The 15,301-nt window shown below is 40.9% G+C and overlaps 1 protein-coding gene across 1 annotated transcript in view; it reads left to right on the top strand.

The window, feature by feature from the left end:
• Positions 1-12,988, top strand: part of slc23a2 (solute carrier family 23 member 2) — a 47,070-nt gene extending 34,082 nt beyond the window's left edge. Inside the window, exons 9-14 of the mRNA XM_062451278.1 lie at positions 9,244-9,400; positions 9,485-9,632; positions 9,775-9,880; positions 9,985-10,252; positions 10,559-10,654; positions 10,902-12,988. Of these exons, the coding sequence (XP_062307262.1) occupies positions 9,244-9,400; positions 9,485-9,632; positions 9,775-9,880; positions 9,985-10,252; positions 10,559-10,654; positions 10,902-11,188 (1,062 nt within the window). The 3' untranslated portion in view covers positions 11,189-12,988. The remainder of the gene's footprint in view (positions 1-9,243; positions 9,401-9,484; positions 9,633-9,774; positions 9,881-9,984; positions 10,253-10,558; positions 10,655-10,901) is intronic.
• Positions 12,989-15,301: the final 2,313 nt, after the last annotated feature.

The following is a 15,301-nucleotide window of genomic DNA, read 5'->3' as shown; positions in this document are numbered from 1 at the left end:
AAGTTGAGGAAGCAGTCGTGGCTGAAGTGTTTGGCGCAGACATACAAAACAAATGCGCCTACAACAGAAGTTGTGTAGGCGCATTTCCAGAGAAAATAAAATTAAGACACTGGGTCTTCAGAGGCTCGGATGAAGGAACCGTAAAAATATTTTTGTTTTCCTTTGTACATCCAAACTGAGCAAATGTCAGTCTCTCTATCCTCTCTGCTAAACACCAACTGTTGACATTGTATGAATAGAAAGGGCAGAGTATTAGCTTTGGTCAGCTTTGGGACAAAGGTTAAGAAACGGTTGACATTTCAAGGTGAAATTGCATGAAATTGCGCATGGTATTTTAGAATGATGTCATCCTGTTTAACTAAACAGATAATCAAAATTATGACAGGCCAAAATATTGGCTGTATTCGAACCTACGACCTTATACTTGCAGGTCACCATCCCAGCCTGTTGAGCTTTACTCAGTGTTGAATATTGTCATGTTCCGTTACTCTATAAAAAAGTAAGCCGTTTCTCCTGTGGTAAGCGTTGTTAGATTCAGCCAAAGTTGAAACTGCTCTAATTCAATCATATTTTTACATACCAAGGTGAAATTGTTTATGGTACTTCAGAGTGATGTCATCTTGAACCCTATTAGGTTTGAAAAACCATCAGCCAAATTATATTAGATTTTTTGACACAAAGAAATTGAGGCTATGTGGACATTTACATAAATACAATACAAATACTCTTTCAGCCATTTTTGTATTTGATTCAACTGTCTTAAGTAACGTTTTTAAATACATCAATGATACATATCTGTACAAAATTAAGTCAATTTGACCTTTTGTTGAAGAGATCGATTTAGAAGGTTTTTGCAAAATGTCGCTGTACAGGAAAATCCATCATGCCGGACCTTATGTCCTTGAGGCTTTTTTGTTCCCTATGAGAAATAAGGCAAGTATACCAATTTTCAGGCATTTTGGAGTAATGGGGCACTGGGGAAATCCCGTAGACTTTGGGCGTGGCTTATATCGCCACCTATGGGCTTACGTGGGCCTCTAGCCGTCTGGGAGTAGTGAGTGACCTGTTGTATCATTAGGTTAAATTTGAAAAGAATCGAGTCAAGGACTTTGAGCTATTGAGCCATTTAGCGGAGAAGAGGAAAAATAATAATAAGAATACTAACAAAAACAATAGGTTTCAATAGGTGACACATGAAGTATGTGTCCTAGAGGCAGCATGTAAAGAGAAAGGGACTTGGATAGAACACTGCGGTACTCCAAATTTTTTAATTGAGAGCAACCCTCATAGTGGACAAATTGTGATCTGTCAAATACATATGATCTAAACCACTGGAGGGCCATGTCAAATATCCCAACATATAATTCTCCATACGCTCAAGGAGAATTTGATGATCAACACTGTCTAATGCAGTACTCAGGGGAACCAGGACAGAGATAGAGCATCAAAGGCCAGTTGTAAGTCATTGACTACCTTGGCGAGCGCTGTTTCAGTACTGTACTGAACAAAGTCTGTATTGGAGGGATTCATAAAATTAATGTGAGGAGACAGTGTTTCCTCTAGGATGTCTTTTTGCAGTGGGGGCAGGTTTGTCGAAACACATTTCTTACCCTATATTATATATACGGTTAGGCTACTTAAAGACACCTTCCACTCATAAAGTATGTTCCAAATGGCATAAATGCTGCCAATTAATAATTGACGGAACAACTTATTGTAAATGGTCAGTAGCCTATCGATTTAAGGTACTCGACAGCATGTACACTGTCTGCTTCATTTGATCTTGATAGGCTAAGCATTCTGTAGCAAATAATAACAATAAACCCACTATTTATTCATTAAAACTACTTCAGCATAATAATGCACCTAAAATACAAACGTGAGCAAGGGCAGCAATCGCTATCGAATCAACAGACGTGCAATTTAGCTGGCAGGGAAGAATACAATACAGAATACAGAAAACAACAAAAATCACCAGTTAACTTACTTTAAATTTGCAAGAACTATAGACTTATACAATAACTTTAATTAACTGACAACATAAATTATACGACTTACAGTTCTCAAGGACGCGCACACGCAATCTCAACTGCGGTGTGAAGCCCGCTATTCTCAGACATGCAGTCTAACAATCACTGCTGATAGACGGACTAAACTTTGTACAGCCCTATTTCTGATACCGTGGCGGCAGAAATTTAGCAGTGGCGGGCCGCCACGGCAAAATCAATATAGAGGAAACACTGGGAGAGGTGTTCAGTGAATTGGGCCACAGCTTTTTAAAGAATGTTTTGAGAGAAATGGGATATTCAATTTGCCTGAAATTGCTTGAAATAGAGGTTTTGTTTTTAAGTGGGGGCTTAATGATTGCTTGTTGAAGGTATCAGGGACTTGCCAGATACAATAGAAATAATAATAATAATAATAATAATAATAGGCATGAGTGGTCTAATAACAGGAAGAAGTTGCTTACAAAGTTTGGCAGGATGGGGGTCGAGAACACAGCTGGTGGGTTTAGATGATTCTATTATCTTGATTAATGCTTCAATAAGGTTGAAGTAAATGAGAGCCGCAGCATGCTTGGTGAAAGAGGGATAGTCTGTTATTTTTCCCTGAATATGTAGATTTTGTGGTCAAAGAAATTCCAGAAAATCATCAGGTTCTCTCTAGCCATCATAGATGGGTATTCTGGTCCTGATGAAGGATGCATATACTCCAAAAGAATCTAATGACTACTTTTTTTTCCGCAGGTACACTTGCACTTATAGCGGTTCATGTTGTTTAATTGTAACTTGTTTAACTACATGCTCTTATGGTTCTTCCCTTTGGCACTTACTTTGGTTGTTCACAATGTGTGCTTCATGTTTTGGCTACTCGCAATGTTTTTGTGGCTATCTTGTTGTTATGATCAGTGACCTATGCACTTTGTAAAGCTCTCTCTTGGAAGTCGCTTTGGATAAAAGCGTCTGCTAAATGAATAAATGTAATGATATCTTGAGAATCATACTCACATTTTTGGCTTTATCATTCAGTGAATTTTTTGGGACGTGTGTTTCATGCGCTCCTGGTAAGTTGTTCTAGGGTTATAGGCCTGTTCCAAGGTTGTGTTTGAGGTTATGAAATGGATAGTAATGGTTTTGAAACTCTAGGGCTCTGACATAGTTCCATTTTGAAGGTAACCAGAAAGTGTTCTTATAGTGTAGGATTGTGGGGGAAACTATAAGGTTCCGTATGTGAGAACTACATTACATAGACAGAAGTATTGGGACACCTACATATGATACGTACAGGAGCTTTTATGACATCCCATTCTATATCCAAAGGCATTAATATGGAGTTGGTCCCCCCACATGAGCATTAGGGAGTTTGGGCACTGCTGTTGGGTGATTAGACCGAACGGCATCTATGGCGTTATCCTAAATGTGTTTGATGGTGTTTAGGTCAGGGGTCTGTGCAGGCCAGTCAAGTGTTGTTTTTAGTATTCTTAATTTCCTCTTCTCCATGAAATGGCTCAATATCTCAAAAAGTCCTTGACCCGATTTTTTCAAATTTGTCCCAATGATACAACAGGTCATTCACTACTCCCTGACCGCTAATGGTCCACATATGCCAATAGTTGGCGCTATAAGCCACACCCAAAGTCTTCTTGATTTCCCTTGCGCCCCATTACTCCAAAATGCCTTCTCCTCATGAACCATAGATCCAATCGACTTGACATTTGTTACAGATGTGTAGAATTCATGTCTTTATATAGGGTGAAATGGAATAAGAAATGCAATACAAAATGGCTGAAAGGATTGTATTTATGTAAATGTCCACATTGCCTCAATATCTTTGTGTCAATAAATCAAATTTAATTGTGACTGATGGTTTTTCAAACCTAATAGGGCTCAAGATGACATCACTCTGAAGTACCATAAACAATTTCACCTTGATATGTCAAAAGATCACTGATTTACAGCTGTTTAAACTTCAAACAATGTGTGTTACAGGAGAAACGGCTTCCTTTTTTTATACAGTAACTGACCTTGTTACCTCCCTACACTGAGAATAGCTCAATGGGCTGGGATGGTGTCCTTCAAAGTGTAAGGTCACAGGTTTCAAATCCAGCCACAGCCTTTGGGCCTGTCATGATATTGATTATCTGTTTAGTTAAACAGGATGACATCATTCTGAAATACCATGTGCAATTTCACCTTGAAATGTCAACCTTTGTCCCAAAGCTGACCAAAGCTATTACTGTGGCTTTTCTATTCATATAAACTCAACAGTTGGTGTGTAGCAGAGAGGATAGAGAGACTGACTTGTAATTTTATGCTCATGAGTTCAAATCCTCATTCAGCCTATTGTTGTTGGCCAAACGTGAAGTTGTTTTTCTCTCTTGTTGTCCAACTCTTGACCTTCTACAATGTACATTTTTATCATATTTTTCCATTTTGCGGATTTCTTGCGATATCTCAACTTTACACAGGCCACAAATGTTTCCAATATTCACCAATTTGGCGCAGATGATCTTCAGACTATGCCTCACAAAAGTAACTAGAAAGATTTTGATTTGCCCAACCATTTGTCATTTACACTTTGCAGCTGCATTTTATTGGCTGTATCTCAGTAATCATTTGTCTGATTGTAACCAAACTGGGATCCATGGTTGCCACGAGGAGGCCTACAGTGTTTGGCACTAATTGGCCATGTGGTGGCCATCTGGCACTATACCAGAAAATCACTTTATATGCTAATTTCTCTTGAATGCATATTTCAACCAAACTTTGTGTGTTGCACAAGTGCCATGGAAGCTGTTGGCGCCATTAACAGAGTTTGTACGGGTGCTGGAAATCCTTGAATAAAAGTGTTTTCAAGGTTTGAAAAGTGCTTGAAACTGCTTGAAATTGTAACTGCATTGCCTTCAAAATAATTTGCTGTCTTACTGAATAGTTCACTTTTTAAATCAAATAAGTCTTTTTTGGTCAAATTGCTTTTGCAAACAACAAAAACAACTCTGCATGATTCTGCGCGTGTGGCTATAGTGTGATCTGCCAGTCTTTTTTGATGCGTGCCCCCTGATGGAACAGCAGGAGGTGTCAACATGCCAGTTAGACTACATTTATTTAAGCTAGCTGGCAAATTCACATACTAATGATTTTCGGGAGGCGGAGGGATGTAAAAGAATTGTTAAGCAAAATCGACTCAAACAACGTACTGATGATATAAACAAGATTTTTTGTTGCCAGCCTCACGGCTGTGTACAATTCGGGACCAGGCTCAACGTTTGGCAAGGCGCAACGTTTAACAGGTAGGGCAGTTTGAAAAGAATTCCGCCACCAAGTAGTAAACAATTGCACACAGCAGTGAGGGCCTTCCTGTTTAGACAGCTAGATTCAGTGATTCTAAATGGGAGTTTTTTTGCAAGAGTGCCATAGTGAGCTTGCTTGCTTTCTGTATAGGATTTATTCCATATACAATGATTTATTCCCAATTTGAATAACCGTTCTGTTTTCATCGTTTTCGTTATCGTTTTCATCACACATAGAAATAGGGATGCCTATTGATAAGATTAACGATTCCGACTCCTTATCGATTTGATTCCTTATCGATTTGATTCCTTATCGATGTTCCCCTCTACAGCCAACTAGGTCTGTGCGTCCTGCACCCCCCCACACACACACTCGTTCTAAACAAATTTCTCAAACTGGCTTTGACTGGCTCTGAAATGAGCTAATACCTACCACCTCTAGGCCTCTTCGGGCCTCTGTTTTCAAAACAAAATCTAGTCGGAGATAGAAACTTTCAGTTTCCTTGTGTTCAAGCTTCTATTACTTAACACCAGTAGGACTTACGGGGGTCCTAACAACAGGGGAAATAACTTCAGTGTCACCTTTCAAAAGAGACCATTTACATGCATGTACTCCAAATGGTTCAACAACAGCTTTCAATGTACTTCGGGTATGTTGTTTAGGCGTTTTCAGGCACATTTAACACGACTATTAAAAGGTTAAACAATTAAAATGCAAAGTTTAATAATGTATTAAAAATCGATATGCTCAGTTTAATAATGGGACACGCGAACGTTTGCTGATAACACACGCCGCCCCGATAACGTGAAATGATCAATAAGATCAATACTAATGGGAGACGAATGCCAGAGCTAAAATGTATGCTTCAAACGACGGGACAGAAGATAACTAGATCGACTACACACAATAAAGGCAAATTGCTTCACACAGTAACAAGTGGTTGTGATCACTTTTGAGCAGTTTAGCTCTACCTTAGATAGTTAAAGATGAAGCGCGAACGTTAGCTGCGCTGCTGCATGCATCAAACACATGACGTTCCAGTAACTTCATTCCATGCTGTGTGTTTAAATGCTTCTTCATATTTGTAGTATTTCCTCCCTTCGACGAACTAGACTTTTTACACGCGTTACAAGTGGCGTTGTTGTCATTTTGTCGTGTGAAATACAACCAAACTTTAGAACGCTTCTTCCTAGTTGCCATGTTTGCTGCAGTCTGTCTTGCGCATGCGTGCGCGAACTTTTATAGTTTATTCAGACAGACGTTCGCGTGTCCCATTATTAAACTGAGCATATCGATTTTTAATCGATTATTAAACTTAGCATTTTAATTGTTTAACGGCACAGAGAATCGTTAACAGAATCGTTAAGGAATTTTGCTAACGATTCCAAGGAATCGATTCACTGGGAACCGGTTCTAAACAAGAACCGGTTCTCGATACCCATCCCTATCTACCATAAACAATCCCCCAACATCTTCTAACACTTTGCAACTCTTGAACTCAACTAAAATCATCCCCCTTTACATTCCTGTAAGAAACAACATGTTACTTCATCAAAGAACATAGAAGCTTACAAACCACACTACACTAAAACCACATGAATTTTATATACAACCAAATATTATATTACAAATGGAAATTACGTTTGTCATTTATTTCAGAGGAAATTGTGCATTCTTTTTTTGTGGAGGGTTACAAACAAATTTGAGCATGTCTGTATTTCTAAACATGTTTTATTACATGGCTAAATTGCACATATTGTAGATGTTTTGCATTGTATGTACTTTTGCAAAAAATCTACAGTAAATTGAAAAGTTGTTGTTGCGCATTGCCGTACCTTCCAAATCATAGTTCAATTCACGCCAGTGCCATACCACTAGGGGTTTGACTCAAATTAAATATGCGATTCCAATATTGTTTGTATAAAGGAAATGTGTTAGCTAGTGAGTTGTCTTGCATTTTTATTGTTGCTAAAAAAACAATTATACAATTATTTTTCAACCTGATAGTCATTGGCTTTGTCTCTCTTGTAAATATGTCAAATGTACACATTTCCATTAAATGCATACTGGGCACTATAAGTGACCACTGGACTTGGCTGTAATAAACGTGTGTAAAAAATGCTAAAAGTTTTACCGTCATCCAGACAGGTGCCATTTCAACATAGAACCTGTATGTGCATCTGCCTGTCTGATTGTCTCCTGCTTGTGTCACACTCTTTACCCATTGTAGTGTGTGAAACTACAAAATGGCTTGCAGTAACCTGCACAATGTTATTACAATGCAATTTTTTTATTACATTGCAAACACCATTTCCCTCACTCTACCCTAACAAGTTGCAATTTGGGGTTAATTTACAGAAATGTATGGCTGTAGTGTTTAAAAACCTAATGTGTACACCATTAGACCCACAAACAGTGGGTTAGCAACAAAAATATGAACATCACACAAGGGTTGAGGAAACGTCACCTCCCCTTACAACTACAACAATGTGTACATTTCACTCCAGAGAGGGCCATTAAAAATGCCACGATAGGCCAAATATTTGTTTTCACTGGTGCATAGTGCCTGTGATGCAGTCGATGATTAAGATGTCAGTGAAACACACAGATACAGATTACTTTAACTATAGATAGTGCAGAGTGCCCATGATAAAATTGGTGGCACAAGCACAGATTCCTGAAATTATAGATAGGGCACAATGCCTGTGATTATGTCGGTGACACACACAGATGTCTGGAATTATAGACGTGCAGTGCCCGTGATGCATCTGGTGATGACAGTTCTTCTCAGTGGTTTTGGTACCCATATTTCTCAGATCACAATTTTAATTCTCTTTAAGTACTTGTTCAACCTCCACATCATCTGTTATCGTCAAATTGCTAATGCTGTGGTAGCCTACATTCATGCAAATGATTATTACATTTAGTCATTTAGCAGACGCTCTTATCCAGAGCGACTTACAGTTAGTACAGGGACATTCTCCCCGAGGCAAGTAGGGTAAAGTGCCTTGCCCAAGGACACAACGTCATTTTGCACGGCCGGGAATCGAACCAACAACCTTCTGATTAATAGCCCGACTCCCTAACCGCTTAGCCATCTGACTCCCTGTATGTAGCCTTCATTGGTCTGCTGTTTCCTACGTAATAAATTGCTTATGTTATGTTGATCTAAATGTAATAATTTGGTTCTCTGTTAATTGTCTTACCACAACAAACATCTAAACATTTAGTTCATAACAAAAGTCATTACATGCATTGAGCCAGTTGTCATAGTTAAAGGCCTAATTCGTCATACAGCGCTTGCATGTACATTTGCAATGTGCAGTTTTCAAAATTCACTGATCTATTCTGCAAGTATATCCACTTTATATTGTCGTTCTGTTAGCTAGCCACCAAACCCCTTTGAAAACAGCTGATTATCTGTTGTGAAAGCGAATTAACTTCTAAATAATGTAATAGAATTTCCCTATTTTCCTTCCTACGAACTCTGTTACGTTAAGCACTTGGTGTCATTTCATTGTGAATGCCTTTGTTAATTGCATTAGTTTATTAACGATACAAAATTTACTGAAGTTATCATACATCCTCCGATACAGCCTCCTAATGCACACGCTAGTGAAGCATATGGTGCAAGGGATGACCAGGGGAACAATTACAGTGAAGGGGCTGGGGATGAGTACCGATGATGCCCGTGGAGGCACATGAAAGATGGGGATTGTTTTTTTCAGTCAATGCTGATCCGAACAACATCAATCGCGGAACTGCACTCTGTTGGATTATAAAAAGGACACCTGCATAGTTAAAAACTTTGCAGAGTGCCCGGTTCTTGAGATAACCGTTGGAAATTCAGACACACACACAGAGATTCCTGGCATTATTAGAGAGATTAAAAAAACGACATCATTTTAACACCCCATTTTCCTCCATCTCTCACTCTCTTTCTCTCTATTAGATCATCATGGCCATCCTGGTGTCGTGGCTGATCTGCTTCATCTTCACGGTGACGGACGTGTTTCCTCCAGAGAAGGACCAGTATGGCTTCTACGCCCGGACTGATGCCCGCCAGGGCATTTTGGCTGCAGCCCCCTGGTTCAAGATCCCCTATCCCTGTGAGTCATGGAGAAAAAGGAATGCGTGTGTGTGTGTGTGCAACCACATTGTTACCTAATGTGTGTTGTGGTGTGCACCACCAGTCCAGTGGGGTGTTCCCACAGTGACTGCAGCAGGGGTGATTGGGATGCTGAGTGCCGTGGTTGCCAGCATCATCGAGTCCATTGGCGACTACTATGCTTGTGCTCGCCTCTCCTGCGCTCCTCCGCCCCCTATTCACGCGATCAACAGGTACGTCTCCTTCTATCTTGCTCTCGTTCTTTCTCTTGTTCTTTTAATCTTACATTTACACTTTCATTTTTCTGTTCTTTCGTTCTTTCTTCTTAAACAAAAAATTTTATGATTCAAAATTGACTTCACTCCTTCTTTCTAGGGGTATATTTGTTGAGGGGGTGTCCTGTGTGCTAGATGGACTGTTTGGAACAGGAAATGGCTCCACCTCTTCCAGTCCAAATATAGGTGTGCTCGGCATCACCAAGGTAACATATTGCATCATTAAACAGCACAAATCATCTTTACTTCTTGAACATTCTCTGAATAAGTGTCCTCCCTCTTCCCTGTCTGTGTCTGATTGGCTGTCCAGGTGGGAAGCCGAAGGGTGATCCAGTACGGAGCAGCTATGATGCTGCTGCTGGGGCTTGTGGGTAAATTCAGCGCACTCTTCGCGTCGCTGCCTGACCCTATACTTGGGGCACTATTCTGCACCCTGTTTGGCATGATCACTGCCGTGGGGCTGTCCAACCTGCAGTTTGTGGACCTCAACTCCTCCAGGAACCTGTTTGTTCTGGGCTTCTCCATCTTTTTTGGTCTGGTGCTACCAAGCTACCTCAAACAGAACCCTTTGGTCACTGGTGAGTGAGGAGCAGACACACAAGTATAAGCCCACACGTTGTTTTTATCTATACCCCCTATCTTTACATCTATAACCATCATCACTGTATCCATAATCTCTTTGTAAGCACATCTTTGTATAACACTTGCCACATATATACCACCATCTCTGTATGACCCTACCCTTTCTATACCCCTAACCATGTCTATACCTCCATCTTTCTAAAACACCATATCTGTACAATCCTTGCTCTGAAGAGCACTAACCCTGTATCTGCCCTCTAACCGTATGTTTACCCCTAACCCTATCTTTACCTCTGTCCCAGGCATTGTGGAGGTGGACCAGGTGCTGAATGTTCTCCTGACCACAGCCATGTTTGTGGGTGGATCTGTGGCATTCGTGCTGGACAACACCATCCCTGGTAAATCTACCATCCTTCTCAATAATACAGCCTTTATCCTCTTCTCATCGTTTTCTTCAAGATCATATCCAGAGGAGATAGAAATACATTTCTGCCATTGTTTTGATACATGCATGTCTGCTAGTGCTACTATACTTGACTGTCTGCTATATATTCCTTCTTGGCATCTTTCCTTTCCACCCCCGGTCTCACCCTCCCACTCACTCCGCTTCTCCCTTTCCCCACTTCCTACCCCCCCCTACCCTAGGTACTCTGGCGGAGCGAGGCATAAGGAAGCTGAAGCAAGGGTCACGGCCCAGTGCTGCAGAGCTGGAGGGCATGAGATCCTATGACCTCCCATTCGGCATGGACTTCCTCCGCCGTCACACCATCTTCCAGTACCTGCCCATTAGCCCCACCTTTACTGGCTATCGCTGGGGGATACCGCGGGGAGCCTGTCAAGGCCAGGGGGACCGGGGTGGGCGGGGGGAGGCAGGCAAGGGGGGAGGGATAGGGGGAGACGCAGGCCTAGCATCTGGGGAAAGTGGGGTGTAGCAGAACAGGTTAAAGATGGGCAGATCTATAAAGGATTGGAAGAGAAAGGCAGGGGTAGAGGAGGGGATGCACACAGTTGTTAGTTGCCTGCAGGACAGACACAGATTAATTGAAACAATTTAATTCCGCAAAAGGTTCAAAGCCAAATTATTAAAATGCCAAATGTCAGACATTGCCAGTCAGCCTTTCCTATTCTAGGCTTGATTGGCATCAACGACATGCTGATGTCGTTGATGCCTGTTGCACTCTGATGATGCTGTCATCTTTATCTACTTGTTCTAGCTCTGTTCTAAAGCTTGTGCTCCCGAAATACACCTGCAACACTATCCCCAGGGACACTACTCACACGTAGGTCTGCTCACTCCCCAGAATTTATGTTGGGATGCAGCCCTTAGCCTATATGTCAGGTCTATGTGTAGGTCGACATGTGAGGTCTGTGTTGGTCTATGCTCGTCTCCATATGACGATTATAGCAGAGCTACACATACTGTACAAGTTCTTGTTCTGCTGCTCAAATCGTTGCTATGGTGACTTTGAAAAACTGCTTTTATAATTGTGACTGATGTCTTTGTTCATATTGTTGCCAATATTTACTTATTAAACAACTGTGTGTAGATGTTGAGATCTCCCCCTGAACCTTCACCTCCCTCTTCTACCCTTTGTTCCCCCTCCTCCTGCATCATTATGTATGATGTAGGGTAGTACAGCAGAGTAATGTCAGATGGTGCAGGGTCTAACGTGGTCCTCGTCTCATACTAGAGTGCACATCTGCACGGTTTACTTGCCCATCTCCCTCCTGAAGGATGGACCAACGAGCGGGAGGCAGACAGCAGACTAGCGACAAAACTTAGACATGTGTAGGAGGGTAGAGGGTACTTCTTGAGCTGAAGTCCTTTTGTAAACATACATATTAACTCATGCAATTTGTTTGACGTCATCCTTGGTAATGCAACAAGCAGATATTTTTCCACTAAATACTTCCTGCCCCACTCTCTTCCTCTCTCCTTCACTCGTGCAGTGAAGATAGGTGTCTGCTGCTGAGTGTTCTGGTGTATCTATAGAAATCCTGGATGAACAGATACTGGTTGGTTACTTACTTCAGACCCTGTATTTCGGTGGCAAGTTGAATGAAGTTTACATCAAGATGGTGATCCTCACTGGGATGTGGATCCTGCACTAGTGTTTTATCTGAATCTGAGAAAATAAAATTGATCCATGTCTGGGCATGGTCTGTAAATTAGCCCGTAATCCTAAAAGACAGGCCTTGAGAACATGGCTATATGGTGTTTTACAGATATAAACCAATCCCTTTCAGTTATTTTGAAGGGGAAACTACCTAAAGAATATACATTTGTCTATTGCAAGTTCTATCTTTTCAATTTTGTTTTGATACATTATTTTTAATGTCTTTACAGACAACTGTTTGTAATAAATAAATAATGGGTATTAATCTTAAATCATTATGCTACGATGCACATTTTTTTGTTACATTATTATTTAAGATTTCAAAAGGTAATAAAATAAAATGTTTCTATTTCAAATCTGTAGTTTGTGAATACTTTTCTTTGGTAGGATTTTTTCATTTTGTATTTTTCTAACATTGCATTATGTTTGTTACTTACAGCATCAGTAGAAACCGAGAGTTGAAACTTTAAACAGAAGTATAAATATATACATGTAAACTCAACTGAATACTTAATGCTGTAAACGTATGGACCAGACCACCATTGTCTATACTAATACTATACACACGTATAATTATTTGTTCCTAAAACTATTTAATAAGATGTTACAGAATGATACTGATACCAGTATATTGTCTTTATTATCTGTTTGGTCTGTACCCTGGCTGAGATTATCCAGAAAAAAAATAAAATGTATTCTGAATTATGTTTATCATCCTTGACTGCATACAGGGGCGCCGTATAGGGGGGAAAAGTTGGGACGATTCTAAGGGGTTAAATAATATGAAATTACATTATATTATATATCATATAAACCATCATCATTGAGTATATATATATTTCAAATATAATAATACCATTAATGATCTCTTTGTTTTTGCTTGTGTTTGGCAATAAAAGTTAATTATTATATGGCAACGACAATACAAGCGTTCTGATTGGCTAATGGGTAGTCATGCCAGCCGCGTATTAGTAACTTTATAAAAGAGCAGAAAAGTGTTAACACTGAGAGATAAACGACAAGTGCTAGGCAGATTGCTAGGTTTGGTTGCTCAGATTTCAGATTGGTTGCTATAGGCTAGGGTGACCATATTTGAGTTAGTGAAAAAGAGGACACTTCGTCGCGTCAACGGGGAGACAGGGTGCTGGCATAGAGTTAATATAACTAGAGGAAGCAACTTTTGTCTTCCAAGATGGCGTCCCCATTCATTTCTATGAAAAGTGCTCAGTGGCGCAGTGAGGCAAGCGAGAGCATAGATATATATAAACACTAGATGTCTTACGGCGGAGTCTAGAACGTCCGCACATGGCGGCCATCTTGCTACAGTCAACTCGCTCACCCAAAACATTGTGTTGAATCTACATGTACTTTTTAAATGACCATAACTTGCTCAATTTTCAACCGATTTTGAAACGGTTTGGTTTGTTATCAACGTCAGAGATGTCGTTATGCCACTGCATACTTCTATTCAATAAAAAATAAAAAAACATAATTATTCATAAGTATAAGGAGGTAGGGAGTCTGGTGGCTGAGCGGTGAGGGAATCGGGCTAGTAATCCGAAGGTTGCCAGTTCGATTCCCGGTCATGCCAACTGATGTTGTGTCCTTGGGCAAGGCACTTCACCCTACTTGCCTCGGGGAGAATGTCCCTGTACTTATGTAAGTCGCTCTGGATAAGAGCTTCTGCTAAATGACTAAATGTAATGTAAATGATTGAGAGATTGTGGGAGATGGAGGGTTTGGCCGGGATGATGAGAAGCTCTGTTTTGGCGAGGTTCAGCTGGAGGTGGTGCTCGGTCATCCAGGCGGAGATGTCTGTGAGGCAGGCCTCAATCCTAGCTGAGATCCCCGGATTGGTCGGGGGGAACGACAGGTACTGCTGCGTGTCGTCAGCGTAGCAGTGGTAGGAGAAGCCATGGGAGGTGATGATTGGTCCAAGTGAGGTGGTGTACAGAGAGAAGAGGAGGGGTCCAAGGACGGAGCCCTGTGGGATGTAAAACAAAGACAATGTGTGAGGCTTGTGTTAAAGATCCTGTAAAGTCAATTCCATGATTTGCTTCTCAGTACATTATATACGTGTGAAATTATTTCCTGAAAGCATGTCCAAAGCGCTAAAACTTTGTTGCACCGAAATGTGTAGTTAGACCGTAGAACAGTTTCTCTTCCGTTTTCAGAACAGGTTTTAATGGGCGGGGCCAAAAAGTTACCCATCTACATCATTTCGACCCATCTACGTCAGATCACTGACTGTACTCTTATTGTAGCCTACATCAGCTAGCTAGCTTCAGGATGTCTTCTTCCACCCGCAACTGCATCTTCCCTGGATGCAAAAACTTCAGCTGCGCTGCAACACTATTTAATTTCCCTATTGATGAGGAAAGGAAAAATAGGTGGATTGATTTTGTGAAGAGCCACGCTGACGGAAAGCTTCGGATAAACTCCAACAGCCGCCTCTGCAGTGGATAAGAGAGTCTGCTAAATGACTAAATGCAGTGACCATTTCACGGCGGATAGTTTTAACATGGACAGAGACAGACGGGGTTCGCGGACACACGGCTTCTCTTGCAGCGCGGAGCCATACCGAGCATCGCCCTCCCGGCCGTTCCTCCTCCAGTCGCACCTGGACAATCCACCGCCGCCAGCAGTTCATCACTCTGTTCTGTGTGCTTGTTATAATTATACTAGATAACTTTTCCAGAGGTATCTCTGCTATGAGTTAGTGCAAACCGCTAAATTGATATTAGGCTACTCGGTGTAGAATGATGGTATTTTGGTGAAATGGTAGCTAATGTGTTAGAAATAGCCTAGTTGGAGAGCTCACTGTCTGCTGTCTCTGGTGTCCATTTTTACTGTTACAGCTCAGGGGAACATTTCATTTATATGCATCTGTATGTTTCACTCATTGAACAAATACGTTCTAATTCTATA

This window comes from Osmerus eperlanus, chromosome 25 (assembly GCF_963692335.1).
Source record: "Osmerus eperlanus chromosome 25, fOsmEpe2.1, whole genome shotgun sequence".
Taxonomy (NCBI): Eukaryota; Metazoa; Chordata; class Actinopteri; order Osmeriformes; family Osmeridae; genus Osmerus; species Osmerus eperlanus.
The sequence above is the reverse complement of the archived record's forward strand: the minus strand, read 5'-3'. Positions and strand labels throughout refer to the sequence as shown.